Raw genomic sequence first — 25,070 nt, forward strand, 5'->3', positions numbered from 1 at the left:
GGACAAGAACAACTATGAGGCATTTTATTTTGTGAATTTTAAAAAGGCAATTTTCCAAGAACAAAAGGACTGCATTTGGCTTAGCAAATTTATAAAGATAGTACTGTACTGCCCTCATTTTTTCATTATAGTTGAAGTCTTCTACCCACAATGGCTTATTGTGCACATTACAAAGTCTTTGGGGTCTTCAGAATTAAAGTGACAAGAGTTTGTTTTTTTTGTTTGTTTTTTTTTTTTTTTTAAGCACACTTGAGAATGGAACATTCTTCCTTACCCTTAATATAATATGCCTTTACAGACTTCTCCAGTAATTCTAGTCATCTTGACAATAGAAAATCACCAAGACAATGCAATGATTTTACAAAGAAAAAGAATGACAGTTTCCCTTCTACTTTTCAAAAATGTTTTATAATATGATTTGAGATTGGCTTTATTGAATAGACTGAAAGAGGAATCAATTCTTATAAAGTGACACTCTCTATAATAAAAAAAAAAAAACCTACATTACTGAACAACACAGACATTCTCACACATTTACAATGTTATCATCATTACCATCAGAACCTTTCCAGAACAAATTTTTGACAAGGAAAATATAGCTTGTTTAGAATAAACTGACAATGTCAGTAAAACAAGCAATAAAATATAAAGGGTTGAGGAGTTTGTTTTTACTCACAGTTCTACACCTCAGGTAAAAGTCTCTATTATTCCCTGACTTCACTAAGGAGTCTGGTTTTCCAATCTATTAATGGTTCATTTATCCAACAAATATTGATTGTGCCCCTACTATGCACCAAGTCTTGAGTTAGATACTAGCTGCAGTAGTAGTCTACTGCCTTTGCAGTGTAAACAGATTTAAACAATCTGTTTATATTATATTATATTATATTATTTATTGTTTTCAAAATTATACATTTTATATATATTTAATATATTTAATATTTCAAAATTATACATTTTGAAAACAATAAAGGAATGATAGGATACTAAAACAGGAGACAAAACAGGAAGTCCTGATTTTGAAATTCCTTAGAGTAAGTTGGTCTCTGAAGGATGGAAAAGAATTTGCTAGAGCAAGAGTCAGGAGAAGAGCATTCCAGAGGACAAGGATTATAAGAAGGTCCTGGGTGTTACATTCCTAAATCTAAACAAAGCCTCAGGCTCAGGTGCAAACAGGAAGGAAAAGTCCAATGGCACCTGCTGAGCTGCAGCTGCAGCCAGAGGCCAAGCCTGTCAGTCAAAGGAGGGAATTCTGATCTTCCCCTAAAAACTGAGATCTCACTAAGGATCCAAAGCAAGCGTGACATAATGCTATTTATGTTTTATAAAGATGATGTTGTCTCCTACCTAACGAAAGGATTGGATCTGGCTGATCTTTAAGTCCTTCTACAAAATGACCCCTGTCATGTATCACTTCCTTTCCTATGCACAATGTCCAGTCACATGGTACACAGAACCATTCTCAAACCTACCTACCCATCTCAGCAGTTGGCTGTGCTTTTGCCTGCCCCTACTTTTTACTAGTTAAATTTCAACGAGCTGAAAAGACCCAAGAGACTCAAAGTCCAATTCCTCCGTGGAGGTTTTTCACTATTTTTTAAAATACTGTGTCACTTAATATAAAAATTCTGAGCAGCAAAACAGGAGTTGAGTTTAAGGAACTGACCTTAGCTTTAAATGTCAAGCTCCACCGTTATTTGTCTGCTAAGATTGTTCAACATATACCTCTCCAACACCCACAAATACACACCCAAATTTGAGTCGAAAGCCATTGATAAAGAGCACGTTTCTTTTATTTAAAGGCAGAATGTGACTTAAAAGGCAATTTTCAAATACACTTTATGGTGCCAATATAAAAATCTTATTTGCACACATGTATAAACACTAACAAAAACTGCAGCTAGCTCATTTGTCTATTTCCATGCTTAATAATCTCCCTGTAATTGTGGGAAAAGGGGTGGATATTTATAATGAACTATATTCAATCCAATAGACATTAAAAAGGGAAAAAATCTAAGTCTCACCCCCAGAAAGCTAAACAACACCTCTTACTTAAAATTATATTTCTCCTTAAAGTTGCCCTAGCACTGGGTTGTAGTTTTATCTAGAAAATATAACTACACTGACTCAGACATAAAGTTTCTTACATTATACTTTTATTTATTATTTATGCTATATTTATTTCCTCAAAGAACTGTGGCTTCCCTTAATCAAGAACCTTCAGTACTGACACCTACAAAGTGTTTAAAGTTTGGCTCCTCCTGGAAATGCCCCACAGAAAAAAGCCATCTACTCTAATCGAATCAACACTTGAGGTTCTGTTGCAATCCAACCAACTAATGTAGTCAGAGATGATCAGTCACACACCTAACTGTGAGTTCTCAGAGATCACTTTGTCCAGAAAAAAGGTCTAATAAAATAGGAAAAAATGGGATTTTTGTAACTTTGATAACATCTGGCTAGTATATTATCACAAATAAATTTACTGAAATCATTTCAGTAAGAGAATATAATCCATATTGGTTTACTGATATAATTTTTATTAGATGAAACTTATGAAAGGAGCCAACATTCTATTCTAATGTCCCTGGAGGCAACTCTAATCACCCACCTTGATCTCTTTCATGCCATGTTCGACTTCCAGCAGCTGGTGAATTTGGAGAGGGGTAAAAGTCTCCTGTAGGACTTGGTTCCATATTTTCATCTATGGATATAGTTTTGGGTCTTTTGCTGTTAAAATATAACAATAGTCACATTAATTGGATTTTGGGGAGGATGTACAACATTTAAAAAATAAATGACTTAAGAAGACTCTTACTATGGAGATTTCCATAAACACAAAGCAATCCAGTCATTCTAAAAGAATGATGAGTATTCAAGGCATGAAGAGCAAACATTTCTGGTTGTGTATCACTTGTCACACCATCTCTGCCTATATCTACTTTTCAAATGTTTTTCCCCAAGAAATTTCTGTCATAAAAATTGAACTCTTAAGCGTGGCTTGTCTGCCAATATTAATATCATGTTACTAAGATTGCACTTGACACTTACTATAATGATCATCAATATTAATAATTTTATTTGCATAGCACTTGCCATAGACAATGTAAATCATATTAATTCACAGGTAAGGTAATGGAACTTGGAAGCCTCAAGTCTTGACTTGACCATTTATTAGTTCTTAACAGTAAGCTCCTTAACCTTTCTAAACTCAGTTTAATCATCTGTAAAATGGAAATAATAAAACTGCTTCAAAGGGAGATGACTGAGAAGATTAAATGAGTTATTAACTATAAAGCATTTAGTTAAGTGGCTGGCATTTATAACATACTTATTAAATATTAATTATTAGCATTAACCCTATAATTCATAATAAATTTTATAGTACTTTACTGATTATACACTATTTCATGTACTAATCTTTAACTTTTTCTAAAATATGACATTATTGATCCTTTATTGTTTAGATTAACATAAAAAAGGTGTTTCCAAATTCAAACCAAACACATACTTTCATTTCAGAATGAAACACCCTAATAAGGAAAACATGATTCATCCTAATTACTTAAAACAATGAATACCTAGAGCAAAATTTTTAAAACTATTCATGATATGAGTCACATTGCTTGATACACTGCTTTCAAAAACTCCTACCAATACCTTATCCAACAGTTAATTATGACTATGAATATAAATGTTTTTCTTTAACTAAAAAAATTCCTTATTTGTGCCCATGCAGATAAAAACTAAAAATAAAAAATAAAAAAACCCTTCTGAATCAACTTTATGCAGTGATAATAAATGTAACCTCACCGGGTTTCAGAACTCACAATGACCTCAAAAATTCTATAGAAAAGCCAATCCTACTTTTTTTTTTAACAAATGAGGAGACACATTTGTTAAAATTCAGTGAGAAATTCAGTGAGTTTCCAGAGCAAGTTAATGGGACTAGCCAGACACAAAAGAAGGCCCTGGGACATCCAAGACCACACTCCTCCCACCATACTAGGTCCCCAAGCCTTTGAAGCCTGTGTGCCTGGGTCTATTTGTAGATACACTTGTGATTAATATTTGACTCACAACTCCCAGAGTATTAACATGATCAAAGATGGTCATTTCTATGCATGCTCAACCATAGCAAGAATAAATACTTTCTTTAGTTTCTTCCTTAGGTATCCAGAGTTTGAGCTTATATTTTTAAACTCTCCTTTGAAACTAATTCTTCCATCTGTGAGTTAGCATAAGTACAAAAAAAATTAAAATAGGAGAGGAATTATTCTCAGACTGAAGTAGTAGAGAAATGTTTTCAAAACTTGTTTATTCTGAAGGACATAGCACCTGATACAGAGTGACCATGAAAGATCTGTGCTGACAACATCCTGATCCAGCAGAGGGAATGAAAGTTAGTACTCACATTTTAAATCTAGAAAAACTAAAGTACTTTTAAGACCTAAACAAGTCAGAGATCAATTTAGTGAGAATAGATCTAATTATCTTGATTTATAATCTAACTATATGAAAATACAGTTTGACTATAAATTATATAAAATTGGCCTTAATTTATAAACAAACAAATATAACTATTCCCATAACTAATTCAAATGCAATTAACTTTCTTTACTGAGAATACTCTAATAAAACAGTTTTACAGGGCTGGGAGTGTGGCTCAGTGGTAGAGCGCTTGCCTAGTACATATGAGGCACTGGGTTGTAACCTCAGCACCACATTAAACAAACAAACAAATAAATAAATAATTTTAAAAATAAAACAGTTTTACAGATATTATTTTACTTCTAAAAATTAAAAGAATAAAACCTGTTTTGCTCTGCAATTCATTAGGGTCTTTTATCTGATCATGGGTATATTTAATGCTCCAGAAACAAACGAATCTTCTTATATGAAAGATATAACTCAAAAAGAGAAAAACAATACATCAATAATAATTTATTCACCTCAACTGAAAGTCGCAATCAAAGGTCAAGAGAGAAAATGAGAACATCAAGAGAGAATGAAAAAGCAAAGAAACTACTCACTCTTCATCCACATTAACAAAAACTGGTTAGTCTCAGAGCAGGTAATAAATACTTTACTGGGACCTGAGAATCAACTAACTTAGTCAAAGAACGTTAACTTATTGAAAACTTTGACCTACAATGAGGCCTTTACTTTTAAGGTTAGGTAATAATACATTTTTCATGTTTCATTATCCCAGGTGTGGATGTGGTATCATGAGTTACCAGGATGGATCACTTATAAATCAGGGATCACTGACACCGCAACATCATCAACTTACCAAAAGAATTAGTAAACTTGTACAACTATAACATTTCACAGGACAAGATAAAAACCATATTAATATATTTTCATAGTTCCTTTGTCCCCTCAAAGATTTTTTTATAAATGCTTTGTACATTTACAGTTAATTTGCAAATATCAAAATAAATTATACCAGGAAAGATTAAGCGTCTGCAAACTATCAGCAAAAACTGTTTTATTTCTCCTCTCTATCGATTTATCTACTGTCTGTCTGCGCATCTACCTTCCCACCTATCTGCACACAGATGCAACAAGATTAGTTCCTCCTTCCATTACCTGCTTGGTGGAGAAGACAGAGACCTCTGAAGATTAACCCCGGAGTTCATGTCATGATAATATGGTTGGCTCGGAATTTCTCCAATTGGGAAGTTGACTCCAGTTCCCTGGGTTATGGGTGCTGAGGAGGAAAAGGAAAAGAAACACTGGGACTGACATTCATATTTCTCATCTCTATGCAGATGTAATATTTTCCAAGCTTTTGGGCAAGGAAGAGGAGAATCCTCTTTACCTCAAGGTTCTAATACCCACGGTACTGGTACTGGGGGTAGGACTTGAAAACTTCCTCATCACATTGAACATTCAAACTGTGATCACTGGTTACCACTTCCCCTAATCCCACTCCCGATCTTCTTCCCTCACTTCTTGACAGCAGTGGTCACTGCACCTGTCACCTCACTGCTTTACAGATGCCTTCAGGGAAACAGAACATTTGATTTCAAAAGCACCAATTTGTGCTAAACCAAATTATTGTTAAACCAATAAATATAAAGCAGTTTCACAAATACCAAGGATTATTATTTTATGATATTAATAATATTAACATTGGAATGAATTGGAAATCATGATATTTATAATCATTTGATATAAAAAATTATCAGGGCAGATATTTATTTTAAAAAGTGAAATTTACTAATATGAAATAAAAGTCAAGTTTTTCCCAAATACATATTTAGGTTTCATATATAAATCCTAAGTGTGGCTGCACTTAACAGTTACACTTTGTTTACAAAAGAAAAAAAAAGTTTATGCCATCACTTTATAAATCATTTAGAACATACTCATGGACTTTTATATTTTAAGATAGTACTTTGTAAATGAAGAAGTATGTTTGAATTTGCAAACATATTATGAACTAAATTTTTATATAGAATTATTTTTTTGCACAATGTAGTACATCTGTTCAAATTTTTAAAATTAATTTTTTGACATCTTGAATAAATCTGAGAGATAGTGTGTTTGTTAGAATGAAGAGTGTTGGGAGATAAATAGCCTTTTAGTTCAAACCCCCTCTGCCACTTAAAAGCTGTATGCTTCAGTTTCCTAAATTTTAAATTGGGAAGAATAATAATAAGTTTTACACATAATTATTTTGAGGAGGAAATGAGGTAAATAATGATAAAAGCCCAGAATTGTGCAAAATAAATCCTCAGCAAACATGAGTTCCCTCCCTTCTTTGCTTTCTCCCCCAAATGTTTCCATGGTAGTGTGGTTAACAAACATGGAACAACTCAAAAATGTCCTCAAAGTAGGGAAAGCAAAATAAATCTACTTGCTGAAAGTTTATTCATTCAAAAGTCGTTGACTATGTCCATTATTGTCAAGTATTTCAAATGGCTACAAAATAATCTTAGATACCCTTAATAACTACAGTGGGCAACAAATTGGGTCAACAAAACACTTGTGCAAATACAAATACCAAGACAGTGGGATTTCCCAGATGAATAATATGATCACAAAATGCTAGAAGATTTCCAGAGCGAAAATCTAATGCAGGCTTGAATGTGCCAACATGTCTATGAAAACAGCATATCTGGCACTGGGTTTTGGAGAACAAGTAAGGATGATACTGAAGGAAGATTATTCCAAACAGGGTTTACCATAGAAGCAAAGTCAAGAACAGAGACTATCTGCAAAGTGAAGACAAGGTAGGCTGGTGTCAAAGAATAGTGCTGAAGGCCAGTATATATTTCTTTACCTTCAGGCCTTCAGAAATTAAGGGTTTCCTAAGGTGTGTAAACAAATTCCAGAAAAGAACACACCATATCTTAAATCTTCCCCTCTCCTAACTGCCTCCAGTTGAATAAAAAATTCCAAAGGGACTACAGATTTAAAGAACATTTTCTTACCCAGTATTTGTAATAAACATTCTAAATATGTTTATTATCAGTTGAATTGTGGTTTAATATCAGGCCAGCCATGGTTAACTTAAGATATTTTTAAGAGAGTATGATTAGGAGGCACAAGCTTTATTATAGAAAAGTAATCATGGAATGCAATGAACTCACTATAAAAATTAAGTAAATATACACACAGTGAGTCTCTGCTCCAAATTTCTGGAGCATCTGCCTTCCGTCAGATTGTTCATTTTATATAATATACTTTAACTTCCTTTCACAGAAAATATTTATATGCAATGTGTAACTGTGTCTGATGACTTGAGTTATTTAGACAGCTAAGATGTAGCTATGTTTTTTGTGGCTTGAGGTACACCAGAGGTTAAAAAAAAAAAAAAAATGAGGTAAGAAATCCTACAGTAACCACATGCTTTAAAATTCATTATTAGAACCAGGTTGTATGTGACATTGGAAACACGGTTTGTGTTAGAAGCAGGCACTTTAGGGGTCAAGAGAATGTGAGCAATCTCTCTAGTTTCCTACAATAGTCATGGATAAAATCCAAAGAGTTACGAACAGGAAGGGTACAGGTTTTATCTTTTGAAAACAATTTGTAAACTTATTAATATTATATAATATTCAGACAAAGTTTTGCAATTTCTATCAAATATATATGACTTAACAGTCAACACAATTTACTTGGCCATAAACATAACTGGTTGTAATTTATATTCAAATGATAATTTTTAAAAAAATCTTCAGAATTTTTTTTCTAAATTTTATTACAGAAGGATTATGACACAGTATCAAGATAGCAATAAAAATAATGTTTATACATGGACACTATAAAAATTAAGTATGCATTCTTAGAGTAAATAGTAGATGACAGAAAGAGGGGTAGGTTAATAATAAATATGACCAAAATACTAAACCAGCACACACAATTTATTTAGAAACAAGGAGAGCATGTCTCAGGCAGATCTTGCTGTTGAAAAGCTCTGGAAGAACTCAGAGCAGTTGCAGAGACTGGCAGTGGGACCTCTCCCAGTGAGCTACAAGGGAGCTGAGAGCTGCAAATCATGTTTAAGAGGTTGCCAATATCCTCTTAGAAGCAAAGCACCAAAGAACCTCAGATTCTAAGGGTTAGAGGCCAACCCTTAATCTCTCTTATTGTTCTCCTCACTCCAAAAGCTGATCCTAAATCAACTTTTAAGATGGAGATAATATCATTCAACAGAGAGATCACTATCCTAAAAACTGAATAGCTTCATTAGCTAAAGTCAACATACACATTAGTGGGTCATATGATAGTAAAATCCTAGAGGACAAAACCATTAACACACCGTGAACCTTCAAGAAATCAGAACTGTGATATACAGCATAAGGGCTGTGCTGTGGTTTATGTTGACTTAGCAAACCCGTATTTCATAAACAATGAAGTTCAATTGTGTAAACAAGATTATAATGTGAATATATTAAAACACTTAGGAGAATAACTTCTCAAGCATTTTAGAGACACCTATTTACATATGGAGAAGAAAATAAATGTTTGTTGAATAAATTAACTAAAGAATGAATATGGATAATTAATGTACTAATTACAAATCAGTTATGTTCATTATAACAAATAACCTAAAAACCTCTAAGAAATGACAGTATGAATTAAGAATGGATGAATGAAGTATGTTAAATTCACCTTGTTTCTGAACTGCTATTATAGAAAGGTATTTTTAAGCTATTGTTTTGTTTTTGAAATTCAGATTTTTCAAAATATCACTCTGGGCTTTTGAAGGTTCCAGACTAGTTCTCCTTTGACAGCACTTTGCATAGTTGCCTATTAAATAAACATTTTCTGACAGATTATTCTACTGCCCTTTCTCATAAAAAGCATGCAAATACATCATGAAACTTAGTACAAATTTAAGCAAATAACTTCACATACCTCATAACGATTGCGGTATAGCCTTCCCGCTAAGTAGCAGTAGAGAAATGCATAAGAACATGCAAATGTTCCCTTCCTTACATGATGCAGGAATGTGCTAATGATCAAGTCAGCTATATTCCTTTCCAAATAAAAAACTAAAATTAAACTAAAAATTTTAAATGTCAGAGGCCTTTGCCTATCACATTTGATCTGGAAAGACACAAAAGGCTTATGGCCTTGGGCAATGGAGTAGACCATAGGAATCCTCTTGCCCAGCAAATACATACCCTAGAGATACAGAATATATGATTTCATCTTCTACACTGTCCCCAGGTAAATGTACCCATGACAGCAGTCTTTTGGGCATACATTTTTATTTTATTTATTTACTTATTTATTCATTTAGTAGTTGTAGATGGGCAGCATGCCTTCATTTTACTTCCTTATTTTTGTATATGGTACTAAGGACTGAACCCAGTGCCTATATGTGCTAGGCAAGCACTCTTCCACTGAGCCACAGCCTTAGCCTCTTGAACATACATTTATCTGCTCCTGAATTATGCCAGAAAAGATGAGTTCCCACAGTCTTGAAGTTCATGTGTATCATTCTCTTATGAACATGCTGTTTGTTCTGCCACTTTAGAAATTAGAGAAACTATGGTTCAAAAACATGGTTACCTCCTAGCTTAAAGATTTCCTCACTGAACAGGACTCCAAAACACTGCTACACTCTCAGTAACTGCTCTTTCTGTTCTTTTTGGATCATCATAATTCTTGTTCATGACCTCTGACTTTGATCCAAATAAGCAGCACAACAAGAATCAGAGTGCCACCTAGTCATCTGAATAACATCATTCCAAACTGTGACACTTCCTATCAAACCATCAGGTACAAAAACACACCATTCAAAGTTTCATGAGCAAGCTAAATCATAGAAAGGAGTGAGGAGAGTAGTCACCCCCTTTACCATAATCAATGCATTAAGAGTTCATCTCACATAATTTGAATACATTAGTAATAAGTCAAAGAGTTAATCAAGGGAACATACCCCTTGCTTAGGTAGCCAGCCAGGTAAGTTTTCCCTGGAAAAAAAATATGATCCAGCATGCCAAGAATGGTATCCAGGTGAGGTGGCCAGTTAAAACAATTGGACATTGTGTTGGATAACAATGCTTTCTATCTATATCCAACTACAATCTGCAAAGTTAATTTCTGCATCCCTTTACACTCTGCATGTTAGCGTGTATATCCTGTACATCTCCAACCCCCACCAAAATGTTAGTATAATGAAAAAGCACTTATCTACAGGAAACTTATGTGGGTTATCATAACAACACAGAGTACATTTAATTAATCACACTTCCTTTGATATAAATGCCCAACTATGGTCACAAGAGAACTGAATTAGATGAATACCAATAACATGGCAATAAGAACAACCTAAAAATTAATTTTGCACAACAGAAAGTTTTGATTTGAATGCAAATAATTTAGAAAAACAGACATAATACATTCACTTAATGATTTCATCAAAAGGTTTAAGATTTTCAAATGCAAATTCTCTTAAGATGTAGTCACTCTTCATACTGTATTTAAGGTTCAAAATTTAAAATATTTTTACATCATACTGTACACTTGAGTAAAAAGAAAACCATTTACTTACTTCTGGATACCCTCACAAGTTCTGATACATTGAAGACTCCAGATTTTACAAAACTATCCTCAAGGTATCCTGAAAATAAACATCAAGAGGCAAAAGATCAACATAAGCAGAAAGTAAAATAAATGATTAAATACTAGAATTTGTTCATTGTTTGACCAAAGGTTAGAATAAAAAACAAGAAAGCTTATAACTAGGACAAATTAAAACAAAGCTCTTGGGAGTACAAACTGGTTCTGTTTGAACAAAAGTAAAAAGTTTAGATGCTAAATAATCTCATAGAAAAAAATTTCCTTAACTTTCCAAATGTGCAAATGTGGTTTTATTTGCCACATTTCATGCATTGAGAATGTTTAGGGCACTCATTGAATGCATTTGACTCTGTAGCACCTGGTAGACTAAAGTCTACCCATTAACAAAAAAGAAAAAAAAAAGGAAGAAAGAAAAAGGAAAACCACAACCACAATTAGCACTTTGTTGGAAATACTTCAAAGATCTCTTGAAACCACTGTTCTTTCACAAATCCTTCACTGATTAAACAAAAGTGAGTTGCTGTTACCAGCACTCCCACCCTTGTTCCACAGTCACTAATAAAAGTAGAACTTGTACACACAACAAATACTACTTTGCACCAACCCATTTCCATGCATCTCTAATACACCTTGCATGATTTCAGTGCTTTCCTTACTCTTACTATTACTTTTTGGACTCCCTTTAATTCAAAATGAGATATTTTAAGCAACAAAGGACAGTGAATCCAGGTCTCCAGGAATGACACATGATCCTTAGGTGACATCTTGGGGGGGGTCCATGATTCAGGAGCCTAAGAAAATTCATGCCTGTCTGCTAGTTGCTCTGGCTATGTCCAGAGCTAAAGATGACACCCACAAACAATACTGTCCCCTCAGTTCTCATGCATGTAAAGGGAGTGTAATAAGAGTGAGGAGGAAGAGAAGATCTTAGGAGGAGGGAGATGGCTTGCAGCAGAGTGTGTGAAAATCCTCAGAATTGAACTCCAGGAAAAATTCTCTCCAGAGTCCAAGAACTGGCAATTTGATTGGATTTCCCATAAAGCTTTAAAACTGACCAAGGCGTTAGTTTCAGTTCAGGGAGGTGAGAATGGGTGGTTAGCAACCTGAGTGTTCATGTTGGAGAGCTGGGATTTGAATTCCAGCCACAATTTACTAGTTATGGGATCTTGGTCATGTTATTATACTTCTTTGTGCCTCAAACGCCTCATCTAGAAATTGGAGATAATAAAATCACCTACCTCATAAAATCGCTATGAATACAAAGTGAGATAAAAATATAAAACCCATGCATGGTAAACACTTGTTATTTGTGACCAATAAATTAAGCCACAGAGCCAGAAATTAGCCATATAGTGAATTATGCACACTGAATTCCACAAGTCCCATATTACTTGTGAATCTTTATTTATAAAGTTTATCCTAACAAAGGTCATTGCCAATGCTCTCTAATCTTAATAGCATGGCAGAAATAATTTCATTGGCATATACACTTCACTGCTGTGGACTGAGGAATCATGTATGTCCGAACAGTTTTATACATATCCAGTTGCCCTGTTTAGAAACAGAATGAAAGAAAGAGTAAAAAGCAATTACAAGGTCTCAGTTGGTGATAAAACTTAGGCCTCATTATTAAGTCATTCCTCTGGGGGGAAAAATACATTTTTAGGAGAATAATAATAAAACATCCCCACTCGATGCACTTTTATTTTAAGAAACTTCTTGAGCAATTCATTTTCACCCAGTTGAATTCATTTCAGTAATTATTGAGAAACTTCTACTTAACCAGCACTGTATCAAGGGCTAAAAGCCGTGAATACAAAAAAAAAGGATAATTGACTCTCTCTGCCTGGTTAGGGACCAAATTGTTTCAATCTTCTAGACCACTATGTTACCGTTGTATGAAAAGATTTCTATTGTTTTTGTTGGTTTTAAAGAATAGTTTATTTTATAGATGACTAACAATAAACATATTAGATATAAACACATTATTTAAACTTATACATAACCAGACAAGATTCCTTGCACTCTGAAAATGCCTGCCCTCATATTTCCCCTGAAGTTCCCCCTGATCAAAGGCTCTTCCTACACACCTTAATTCACCTTGCAGTGTCCAGCTTGACCACCACCCACTCCATATGCTGCTACACCACCCACTTTTTCCTTCTTCCCCACCAGGGGCCCAGCCAGAAAGAATCTCTTTCTTCTTTACTCACATCACACCCACCTAGTTTGTGCTTATTTCACACTTTCCATTTTCAGATTTTCTAAAATAACTGTTTTTGAGTCTATAATTCCTTGCTGGTTGATCAGCTCCTTTATTGAGGGGAGTGACTAGATTTTGTTCATCTCTATATCTCCCTCAGCAACTCATTTATTGGTTGTATATAGAGTAACTACTAAATACATGCAAAAAACTTTTTAAGTTCAAGTTTTAAAGACTGGTCACAAATTAACAATTTAGTAGTTTTATAACAATGTGGATACAGATGGCTTAAGATTGATAGATCAATATACTAACATGTGTCATCCCCTGGAACTCATTTGCTGAGGAGTTGTTTAGGCTGTTGGGCAGAATGGAAGAGAGTAATGATTGGGGTCAGATTATATCCCTGCTTTCATTGTATACTAATGTGTAACTTTGAGCATTTAGTACAAAATAAAAATCAAAGGACTAATAAAGTATTTAAAGAGTAGGTGCTCAAAAATACTTATAAACTAAATTGATGAACCAGAGAAAGTTTATATGAATTACATCACATGTAATACATAACATTTCTATGTGTAGATCTAATGTGAAGTTCATTTCCCTAGAAAACTAATGAGTAGTCAGAGGTTCATCAACTTCTAAGCCATGTTCATTAAGATGGTGTGAAGTATGGGTCTGTTAGGAACCAAATCATGAGGGAAGGATGAGCCTCCTCATGGTTGGTTTTACCCAAGATAGGCACTCAGACCAAATGAAATGACTCTCTCATAGAAAAGGCAAGACAGTTCAGAATGTAGCAGGGTGTTTCTCCATTCTCCACCTCCAATTTTCCCAGGTCTGAGAAACCAAAATCCACAAGGAAAACGAGAGTCATTTTACTAAAACTATGAGAGCATTGGAAATACGTCAGAACCCACAGGATAAAATGCAACCCAACAGATTCCACTGGGCTCTGATCCTACATGGAGCATAGGGACACTTCAGTGAAAGCAAGGTTCTCAGAGACCCATGGTAGTACCTAGTGACAGTGGGCCTCAGGGGTGGTTGGTGAGTGGCTGAGAAGGGGACAGTCTGAGAGGGAATGGAAATCGGTCAAGAGGGTAGCCTGGGAGAAGCTCCTGGTGCAGACAGCTGCTACCTTCATGCATCTTTGCACACAGCACTGTCTTTGCAGTGGAGAAGCATTACCCAAGACAGGCAGAGTAAAGAAGTACTGGATGACAGTATTTGGAGAACAAATAGTATTTGCTCAAGCCTATAGGAAATAACATTTGAGGACTCCAGCAAAAATAACTGGGGAGGATCCTGCAGTGGGTTGGAGCCTGGTAATGGTATAGAGGCTGAGACCCAGCAGAACAGATAACTATTAATATAAAACCTCTGTAACCTCCAGGATACTGGGGCCTTTCAGAAACATGGTTTTCACATGTTACACTGACCACTGTAAATATCAATAGCTGATACAAAGGCCAAAGATCTTAAAGTAATTTAGAGACATTCATGTAGAAAATTCTCTTTATCTACCAAAAAAAAAAAAAAAAAAAATGAGCATCTTTGAGACAGAGCAGCTGCTTCAGGGTTATGGAGTAATATTACACTGCAGCTTCAGCCAGGAAGAAAAGAATAACTCTGAATTTGTGTGATGCTGTATTTACCCGACAAGTATGCTTTTTAAAAAAATAAAATAAAACTGAGTAGGAAATAAAGAGCTCTGCAAACTGAAAAGTCTCAAAGGCAATCTCAAATTATATTATTTTACTTCTTTTTTATTTTTCTCTCACAAAAGCAACAGTAAATCACTGCTCAGAAGTTAATATAGTGTTTAACCTCCTTTACAAACAATAACAGAGAGACACAATGGCATATCTAACTGTTAATATCTCAAATTATAATCAGCACCATTTGAATGTTAAACAACATTTACATAGAAAATCCAAAGGAAGACTGATAACACTCATTTTTATGGTCTACTGTGTTCTATTCTTGAAATTAAAAAAAAAAAAAGCCACACGGAAAGCAGTTATTAAATTCATGAAAGCTGTCTTCAAATATGTGAAGGACTGTTAATGTAGATGGTGGATTAGACTTACTTTGCATAGTTCTAAGAGCTGATTTTTGGCTCAATAAAAAGATTTGTCATCCAATGAAAAAAAGTTCTAAGAAGGAATGTGAAACTGCAAAGGTAATAAGAATCCACATATGCCCTGTTTCACAAGTAAGAATGTGCTTAATTTTCACAATTATCCTGTGAAATATGCTGGAATATTGTTGTCATTTTACATATGAAGAACTGTCCAACTTCATGAGTAAGAAGTTTCTCAATAGTTCTAAATACTACCATTGGGCATAAGAGTTCATATTTTGGATAGAAAACCTGATAAAATCACCTCTGAAGCCCATGGAACCTTCAGATTCCACTGTCTTCCATGGCTATTTTCTGTGTTCATTTTCTTGCATAGCTCATTTGGAGAAAGAGCAGGTAGACAAGAGACACTGCAAAGGCATTTTCCAGCCCTTGATTCCAGTTAATTGATCACTTCCTTCAACAGAGTGCAAAAGATGGCTTAACTCTTTATTTATGGGGTACAGGGGAGAGGACGAGATGATTTCAGACTAGTGCTTTGCTAATCTTACAATTTCAGACATGATAACTGACCCACTGGTGAATTTCTGATAGGTATGAGACATAGCTCTATCTTTAGTTCCTCAATTGACCTGAACTGCCTATAACTAAGTATGAGAACTAAGTATCAAATAAAAATATAAGCACTGACATGATAAATGATTCTTTGCACAGAGATTGAATCTCGGCCTATAGGAAAGATTAACATTCTAATATTAATTTAGAATTGTTTATATTTCAATATGAAACATAAATGGTGAGATTTAAGTGACCTGAAAGTCAAGAATTTCCTAACATTTCACTCTCTGATAGTGTTATTATGATATTTTTTATATTGTTTCACTATTTTCTTCCAGTTTTTAAAACCTTTTCCTGCATATAATATATACATGTATTTTTACAAAATCAAGATAATTTTATTTATGTAAATTAATATCTTAATTTTTCTGTTAACATTCTATCTCTCCCTTTAGGTTAAACAGGTTTTCAAAAGCATGATGTTTATGAGTATCCATCACCTTGACTGTATCACACTTTAAGTGACCATTTACTTAACCATTCTTTTATTGTTTGGCATTTTAGGTTATTTCCCATTTTTGAAAAATACTATAAACAGCACTGCTATTAACATCCTTACACACAAATCTTTGTCAGCAATTCTCATGATTTCCTTGGGCTTGAGTTCCCAGAAGTAGGCTTACTGGGTCAAAGGACATAAACTCTTGCAAAGCTCTTGGTGAAAACTGTCAAACTACTTTCCATAGAGGTTTTTGCCAAGTTATACTCCCTCAGGCAGGTCATGAATGTGTCCATCTTACCACCCCAGCTACATAGGAGTAGGGACATGTCTCTAATTGTGACAAGCTGATAGGGGAAAGATGTCATTATGTTAATGTTATAATTTTCATTTCTTTAAGATAAAATTAGATTTTTTTCAGATATATGCATTATTCTTTCAAAAGAACCTTCAAAAGTAGAACTTTTGAAAAAAAAAACCACATTAAAAAATATGTAAAACAGTAACTGTTAATAAGAATAATTTATTCTTAATAATAAGATTACCTCTAGAAATTTACATTTAATGATAATTACATTATTGATATTACTTTATTGATTTTTTTCCTCATTATTTGGAAAATTGTTCACTTGGTTTTCTCAATTTTTAAAATTTCTCTGATTATAATGCTTTTGGGAATTAGAAGATATTATACATATTATTTATACCAGATATTGGTATTATATATTACTGGAATCTTAATTATCTTTGTTCATCCATGGAAGATAGTTCTTTTAATTTACTGATGAACTGGTTTGTTGACAGTTTCTTCCAAATTTTCTTTATGTACTTGGAAACTGTTTGCAAGGATTTCTGTATGTTATTTGTCAAGTTTCCATACCAGCATTATACACAGGCACTATAAAATGGTTTAGATGACAACCAAACACTTTTTATCCTCTGAAAAAGAACGATATATGGTTCATGAAAATTTCCTGGAACTTTAGGAAAAATTCACTGCTAAAATCAACTTCCCCAAATCTGCTTCAGAAAAGATTAAAGACAACTTTGAGTTGTTTGGTTTTTTTGTTTTGTTGGTTTTTTTTTTTGGGGGGGGGGGGTTTGGTTTTGGTACTAGGTATTGAACTCAGGGGCACTAGACCACTGAGCCACATCCCCAGCCCTATTTTGTATTTTATTTAGAGACAGGGTCTCACTGAGTTGCTTAGCCCCTCACTTTTGCTGAGGCTGGCTTTGAACTTGAGGTCCTCCTGCCTCAGCCTCCCAAACCACTGGGATTACAGGCATGAGCCACTGTGCCTGGCCAATTTTGAGTCTTTAGTGGATATTACTCTACTCTTGTTTCCTACTCTTGAATAATTTAATATACTTAAAATCATATGAGAGACATATTCTATTTTTAGTTTCTCAACTGACCTGGACTGCCTACCATCACTGCTAGAAATAGTGACTACAAAACAGAAATATTAATCCTTACAAAGAAAATTATTCTTTGTAGAGAACCTCAATCTCAGTCTATAGTCAAAGTCGACATTCTCATATTAATTTAGAATTATGTTTTTTCCTTCAATATGAAGTGCAAATCCCTTATGGTGACTGAAGTGACCTGGGAGAGACTCAGAAATTAAATATATAATTAATATATACATCAAGAAAACTGTCAACTCTTCAGATTTTTTTAATTCATTAGAACAGATATGATATAGTTTACTAAATGTGTCATGCATATTATATGGCATAATAAAGTTATTAAATAGAGTATAATACAATTATTATATGCTTTTGTCTTATTTAGGGACGTAGAAGGTAGTTCTCCATCCAAATGCATAGTACTTAAAAGGTGGCTCTGGAGTAATACTTCCAAGACTCAGTTGTACCATTTACTAAGAAAAACAAAGGCAGGTACATCTCACAGTTCTCTTCTCTAAAATGCAGATGATAATCATAGTACACATGAGTTGGCATTAAAACCTCCATGTTCTGCTGTTATGTATAATTAACTAGATAAATAAATAGATAGATAGATAGATAAATAAATAAATCCCTGCATGTTATTTTTAGATAATAGTAAAATGGCAGACATTTGTTTTTAAGAGCAAGGAAAAAGATATATTACTTCCAAATTAACACAAAGAAAAACACAATGAACGAGAATGTAATTCAGGTAACAAAAATAAGGAAGTAGAATATGAAAATATGTAATAAATAAAAAGCAAAACCAGAGAAAAATCAAATTCAGCAAGCATTTAATAAATGTAAGCAGATTGACTTTTCCCATAATGAGAGTATTAGATTAAGTGAAGAAAATAAAATCCAACTATTTTTAAGGAATACACTTAAGGCAAAATGATAACAAAAATGAGAAAAAAAATGGAAGTAAATGAGTATTCAAAGAGAAATCAGGCAAATTCAAGCAAAAAGGAAACTGTTGTTAATTAGCATTGGTTAAGAAATAATTTAAAATAAACTACAATGAATCATTATTAATAGAGTACAATTAACAAAAAAATAAATCATAAACCCTAAATGAACAAAATAATATTGAGAAGAAGTATATAATCCAAAAATTATAAAATATAAGAAACTAGATAAAAATATAATCATCAGTGGGAATTAGTAATCAGAATTTTTCATCTCTCTTAGAATTGAACATAACTATTAGAAAAAGGCTAACTTTATCTCATGAAAATATAAATTAAATCATATTAATATGCTCCTGGAATTAAAAAAAAAAAAAAAGATCAAATCCTTGTCCAAAGAGACAACTTCAACAAATTCTTAAAAATAGAGACTTTTCAAGACCATATTGTTTCATCTTTATCAAATAAAATTAAAAGTAAGGAAGTGATAAAATGTAAATAAAGTAAATGTTCTGAATCACCTGGAAATTAAGAAAATAAAGAGAACCCCAAAACCAAAGAGAACCCAAAAATAGAAATTACAATCTAGACAGCAATGAAAAAGACAAAAGAAAATAATTATTTATCAAGAAAGAACAGCAAAATAATCCAAGAAAATTTAAAATAATTAAAGATTAAAGCTGAAATTAACAGATTAGAAAGAGAAATATTTAAAGTAATACATAAAACAACAACAAAAAATTTCTCTGAAAAGACCAGCAAAACAGAAAAACAAAATCATTTGCAAGGCTGATTGAGAAAAAAAAGAGGCGTGCACCACTACACCCAGCCTTATGTACAAAAAATACAAGCCCAAGAAGAGAAAGGAGACAGAACCATAGAAACCAAATACATTAACAAGGTAGAGGATAACACATACAACTTATTGACTACAACTTTGAAAACTGAAATGGCAATCACTTAGTCAAATGAAAGTAACCAAAATTGGAAAGAAGTGGAAAACTTGAAATAGACCAATTACCTTGGTGCAGTGGTTCCCAAAATTTGTTCAACACTGGAACCACCTGGGATTTTGCAACCAATTTATGCTTAGCTTCCAACCCTGGCTATTCCGATTTAATTGCTCAGGAGTGAGATCTGGACATGAGGACTTTTTAAAAGTTCCCCCAAGTGATTCAAATGTGCAACAAAGTTTGGGAACCACTGTCCTAGCAATAATCAAACTGTAGAATCAAAAAGCATTGGCATAAACCAGAAGCTTATTACAAATGCAGAAGGATAGGTACCACCCAGCCCCAGGAATCAGAATCTGAAATTTAATAAGACCTGCAGAGGATTCTCAGGTACTTGTGTGTGTGTTGGGGGAAGGGGTACTGGGGATTGAATCCAGGAACACACTGAGCCATATCCTCGGCCCTTTTTATTTTTTATTTTGATAGAGTCTCACTAAATTGCCAAGGCAGGCCTTGAACTTGCTATCGTCCTGCCTCAGCCTCTTAAGTTGCTAAGATTACAGGCATGCACGACTGCACCCAGCCTTATGTACTTTAAGATGTGACAAACCTGAAACAGAAAGGTGATTAAAGAACAGCACCAGATGGATTCACAGCTGGATTTTATCTATCTTTAAATTCCAATGCAATTTAAACCATCTCAGGCTCTTAAAAAATTATGACAAGCTTCATGAATAAGAAAACTTGTACAAGCGTTTCTGGAGACAGCAAAATTTGAATCCCTAAACTTGTAACCTACTTCATCAAAACAAAACAAGCAACCACCCAGCCAACAAGAGATTAAACACACATATAAACGCAACTTCAAGAACACTAAACAAAATATCATCAAATTGAATACAGTGTTGCTATCAAAATAATAACATATTATTATCATTATGGTTTATTCCAAAGAAAGAGTACAGTTTACTATCAAAAAAACATATCCTAGTGATAGAGAAAAAAGTCCCATCACCCACAAAAAGATTCTGAAAATGTACTTGACGGTTTACCTAATAATCTAATAACTAATTAACTAATAACTAATCTAAGCAAAAACAGATGAAATCAAAAGTAAAGACTGCAGCAAAATCCAACATCAAATTATTTTTAAAAGAGGACATAAGTGTGGCATTCCTAGGCTCCCAACCTCTTTCCACCAACTCCTCCTATTGTAAGTTTTTAAGAATGTAATCCGGAAAGAAGTCAGTCACAAAAAGACAAATATCATATGATTTCACTTATACAAGATACCTAGAGCAGTCACACAGATAACAACAAAGTAGAATGGTGGCGGCCAGAAGCAGGGGAGAAGGGGCTGTTGCCTAACCTATGGCACAATGCTGTGCATATCTTTGACGCTACTGAATTGTGCACTTCCCAAAGGTTAAGATGCTGGACTTCATGTGTATGTTAAAACAATAGTTAATAAGTGTAATCTGACACTGGCATTTACGTCTATAATCTTATTTATAACAATTATTGAGGCATTACTCTCAGCTTGTTACTTTTCTCATGGTTAATCTATATGTGTACCTGTGGGTATATATTTATATTTATACTTTCCTGTTCCTATTTTATTTTAAATTTTGGGTTATTACCTTGTCAGCTAGAATAGATTCTCAAAACTATTACCAAAAATAAAAAAAAAGAGAGAGACTCTGCTTTTTGAGACAATTAATAATAAAGAAAATATCTCTATTGCTTTTGACTGGAGGCAAAACTCCAGTACAAAAATAGAATTTTTTCTTTTTTAAAATCATAATTCTAAGTATTCTCAGACAGTTCTTTAGTTTCTTTTATTTATTTATTTATTTATTTGGTACTGGAGATTGAACCCAGGGGCACTTAACCATTGAGTCATATGCCTAGACTTTTTTTAATTTTTACTTTATTTTGAGACAGGCTCTTGATAACTTGCTGAGGCTGGCTTTGATCTTACAATCCTCCTGCCTCAGCCTCTTGAGCTAGTGTGATTAAAGGCCCCACTATATAACTTACTTTTTGTCTAGGATGATTAGAAAATTATTCTTCTTCATCTATGAAATATAAATACTTCAACAGAATATATTTAGCTACACATCTCTCTTTGTTATTGTGGCCTGGATATAGTTAGGTCTTGTCATCTGCATATTTAGATTATTTTTAGCTCATAAGAATTTTCTTCATATGCCTTTGATTCTGTTTCTCTCCTAAATACTCTGATTTCTCTACAAAAACCTGGTAACAACACTAAATTTTCTAAGCTACCATAACCTTTTTCTCATTCATTTAACTTCTTTATTTCCTATGCTCTGGGGGCAAATATCTTAAGTTTGTTCTCTATAGCAGTGATTATTTCCACAATATCAGTTCTATTTCTTTCTTCACCAATGGAGACTTTAATCATACAAAACAATTTTAGTTTTCCTAGTATTTTTCCTTGTCTCACATGGTACCATGTTCATTGAAGACATTATCTTTTGGGTTCATTTTTAAGTCCTTTTTTCTGAATAAACAAATTATTTTCTCTGAAATTTTCTTCTAGTTCTTCACTGTTAAAGATATATTTTTCTGGATTTTGACAATGTACCCTTTTATTCTTTGGTATTTTCTCACCAAAGCATATTGATGTTTTGTTTTTTGGTTTTTTGGGGTTTTTTTTGTTTGTTTGGTTTTGGTACTGAAGATTGAACCCAGGGGTTGCTTTATTTCTGAGCAACATCCCTAGACAGATCTCACTAAGTTGCCTAGGCTGGCCTCTGCCTCTCAAGTCACTGGAATTATAGTGATATGCCATCATGCCTGGTATTGTTTTCATTTTACCTTATCCAGATTTATGATTTGGGGTCAGAAAAGTATATGGTATTCCCTTAGCTACATAAGTCAAGTATATAACACAGAGTGACAATATGACTACACAACTGGCAGAACTGATCTGAACTCTTGTCTGACCACTTAGTAACTTTGCACAAGTTACTTGACTTTAGTAACAATAAAAATGATGAAGACAAAAATTGTAATAGTAATGTCTATCATTTATTGAGTGTTTATTACATAACAGACTCTGCACTAAGTGCTTCAAATTCTAATTCAGCTCAAAATCCAGATTTGCCCCTTTCTTATTAATGACTTTGAATAAATGATTAAATTCTAACTTCCTAATAATACTGATTTCATAGATTTGAGATGAAGATTTAATAAGAAAGTACATTAAAGTGTTTATGATTCAATAAATGATTATTGATCATGGCAGTAATGTAATCCTATGATGAGTCACGGTTGATAACACAGCTCCTAACAAATTCTAATGGTTGACTGTCCTTTACTAATGAGATCCCACTATAAAGAGGTGGGCTCTTCTCTTCACCCCACCACTTAGATAAGTAAGATTCTACCATGATTATGCATGAAAACACTAACCTTCAAGCTAGTGTTTCAAATGGACCTTGTCTACCAGGGTAAGGTGTCAGAGTATAAATTAAGGAGGCTGTGTCTGGAGGATTTACATTAGGGCACAGAACCAGTTGCTAGCCTTCCTGCACTCCTCCTCACCCTGTCCCCATCTTCCATCTCCTAATCTTGTTGTTCTCTGGCCTTAAAGCCTTCTAAAATTGAAACCGAAATCTTGTACCTAGAAGATGACTGTAGGGTAGAATCAAAGTTATCTGTTTACACTTTCACAGGGAACTAACCCCATTATCTTTCATGAGACAGAAGATGAGGAAAACACCAATTTTTAAATTCTATCTAAATATACTGGCTATATGGTTTCAAGATAAACCTCCAAGACTATAGCAAAAGGTTATCCTCAGTCCAGGTCCACTGTGATCAGAAACATTTTTAAACCTTTTTTAATATTTTACATATCTTCATGGAAATTTAAGTTGAAAAAGTTGTTAGAAACTAAATTGTGGTTAGGCCCAAAATGTAAACTTTATATCTGATAGCTAAGAATAATTATTCTGCTATATACCTACCTAACTTTAAGTCTTACTACTCTTTTGTTTTGGTTTGGTTTGGGTTTGATATGCAGTACTGGGGATGGAACCCATAGTCTCAATTAACCAAAATTATTAGCTCGCCTTTTTTTTAAGAATTTGAAAAAATTTCTAAAATTTATAAGAAAATATAAAAGACTTTAGAAAACAGCTTTCAAAACTTATGAGGTTATAGTTATCAAGAAGACACTTCAGTATTAACAAAAGAGATATATAAAGATATGGACTAGAAATAGGCAGATGTATGTGACTACTGATATTTGCTAAAAGTAGTTCAGCAATTCTATGAAGAAAAAAAAAGCCTTTGCAACAAATGGCACAAGATCGGCTGGATATCTGCACGAAAAAAATAAAGTGAACATCAATCCTTACTTCACACACCATGTGGTACATCCATATGATGAAATATTACTCAACCATAGAAAGGAATAAACTGTTGATACAAAGCATCCACATGAATCAATTTCAAAGTAATTAAGCTGAACTAAAGAAGCCAGGCAGAAATGAATATATGATGTGATCCCACTTATATAAAATTAATTTATAGTGATAGAAAGTAGATCAGTAGTCATCTGAAGATGGGGGTAGACAAAGGGATGGAATCCAAAGCAGTCAGAGAAAACTTAGGGATTGGTGGAAAAGTCATCTTGATGGTAGTGATAGTTTCATCGGTATACACATGTCAAAACTTGTATATGCAATTTATTGCATACAATTATACATCAGTAAAGTCAATTTTTTTTCATCTCCTTCAGCAAATGATGTATAATGGTCGCCAAATTCTCAGAAAGTGGTAATATTTCCACATCATGAAAAGAATCACAACTGAATCAGCAACATTAAGTGTAATCGGGAAAATTCTGAAATTAACTACTATCTGTATCTTTTGCACCTTCAAGAAAGTTATGTAACTAGGTTGCTCATTCATGACCATGTAAACTCTAGCAATGCTACAGTGCACTACTTATGGATTAGTAAACAAAAGCACAAAACTAGCAAACAAGACTTCTCTGTAATTCATCAGATTGGGAGAAAAGAAACCAGATCTGCTTGAACCTGGATTCTAAATGAGAAAATATATTAGAACACTACAATTCTCTATCAGATCCCCCATACAAACATCATCATCAGATCATACTGCACAAGATTAGGAGTTTATAAAAGTCTCCTAAGTTTTCCTATGTGGGATGTAGTTTGCGTACAGAACAGAAGATCGCTGTAACTATCTCCACAGAAGTATCTGCGTTCTCTGGCCTGGCCCAGGTTCTGAGTATGAAACTGTTTCCTGTACTACACAAATAGGTTATTTATTTGGTCTATTACTGGTCTAAGCCTCCACTTCATAA

General features: G+C 33.7%; 1 protein-coding gene across 8 annotated transcripts in view; it reads right to left on the reverse strand.

Annotated features, from left to right (window-relative positions):
- Nfib (nuclear factor I B) overlaps positions 1 to 25,070 on the reverse strand; it is a 232,559-nt gene that overhangs the window by 59,975 nt on the left and 147,514 nt on the right. For all 8 annotated transcript variants that reach the window (XM_058586341.1, XM_046467294.2, XM_046467293.2 and 5 more), the window contains exons 4-6: positions 11,018 to 11,086; positions 5,593 to 5,713; positions 2,612 to 2,730 (exon numbers count right to left, since the gene is read on the reverse strand). In XM_058586341.1, coding sequence (XP_058442324.1) covers positions 2,612 to 2,730; positions 5,593 to 5,713; positions 11,018 to 11,086 — 309 coding nt within the window. The remainder of the gene's footprint in view (positions 1 to 2,611; positions 2,731 to 5,592; positions 5,714 to 11,017; positions 11,087 to 25,070) is intronic.

This window comes from Marmota monax, unplaced genomic scaffold, assembly GCF_021218885.2.
Source record: "Marmota monax isolate L192 unplaced genomic scaffold, Marmota_monax_Labrador192_F-V1.1 WCK01_AAM20220418_F8-fsc00033, whole genome shotgun sequence".
Classification (NCBI taxonomy): Eukaryota; Metazoa; Chordata; class Mammalia; order Rodentia; family Sciuridae; genus Marmota; species Marmota monax.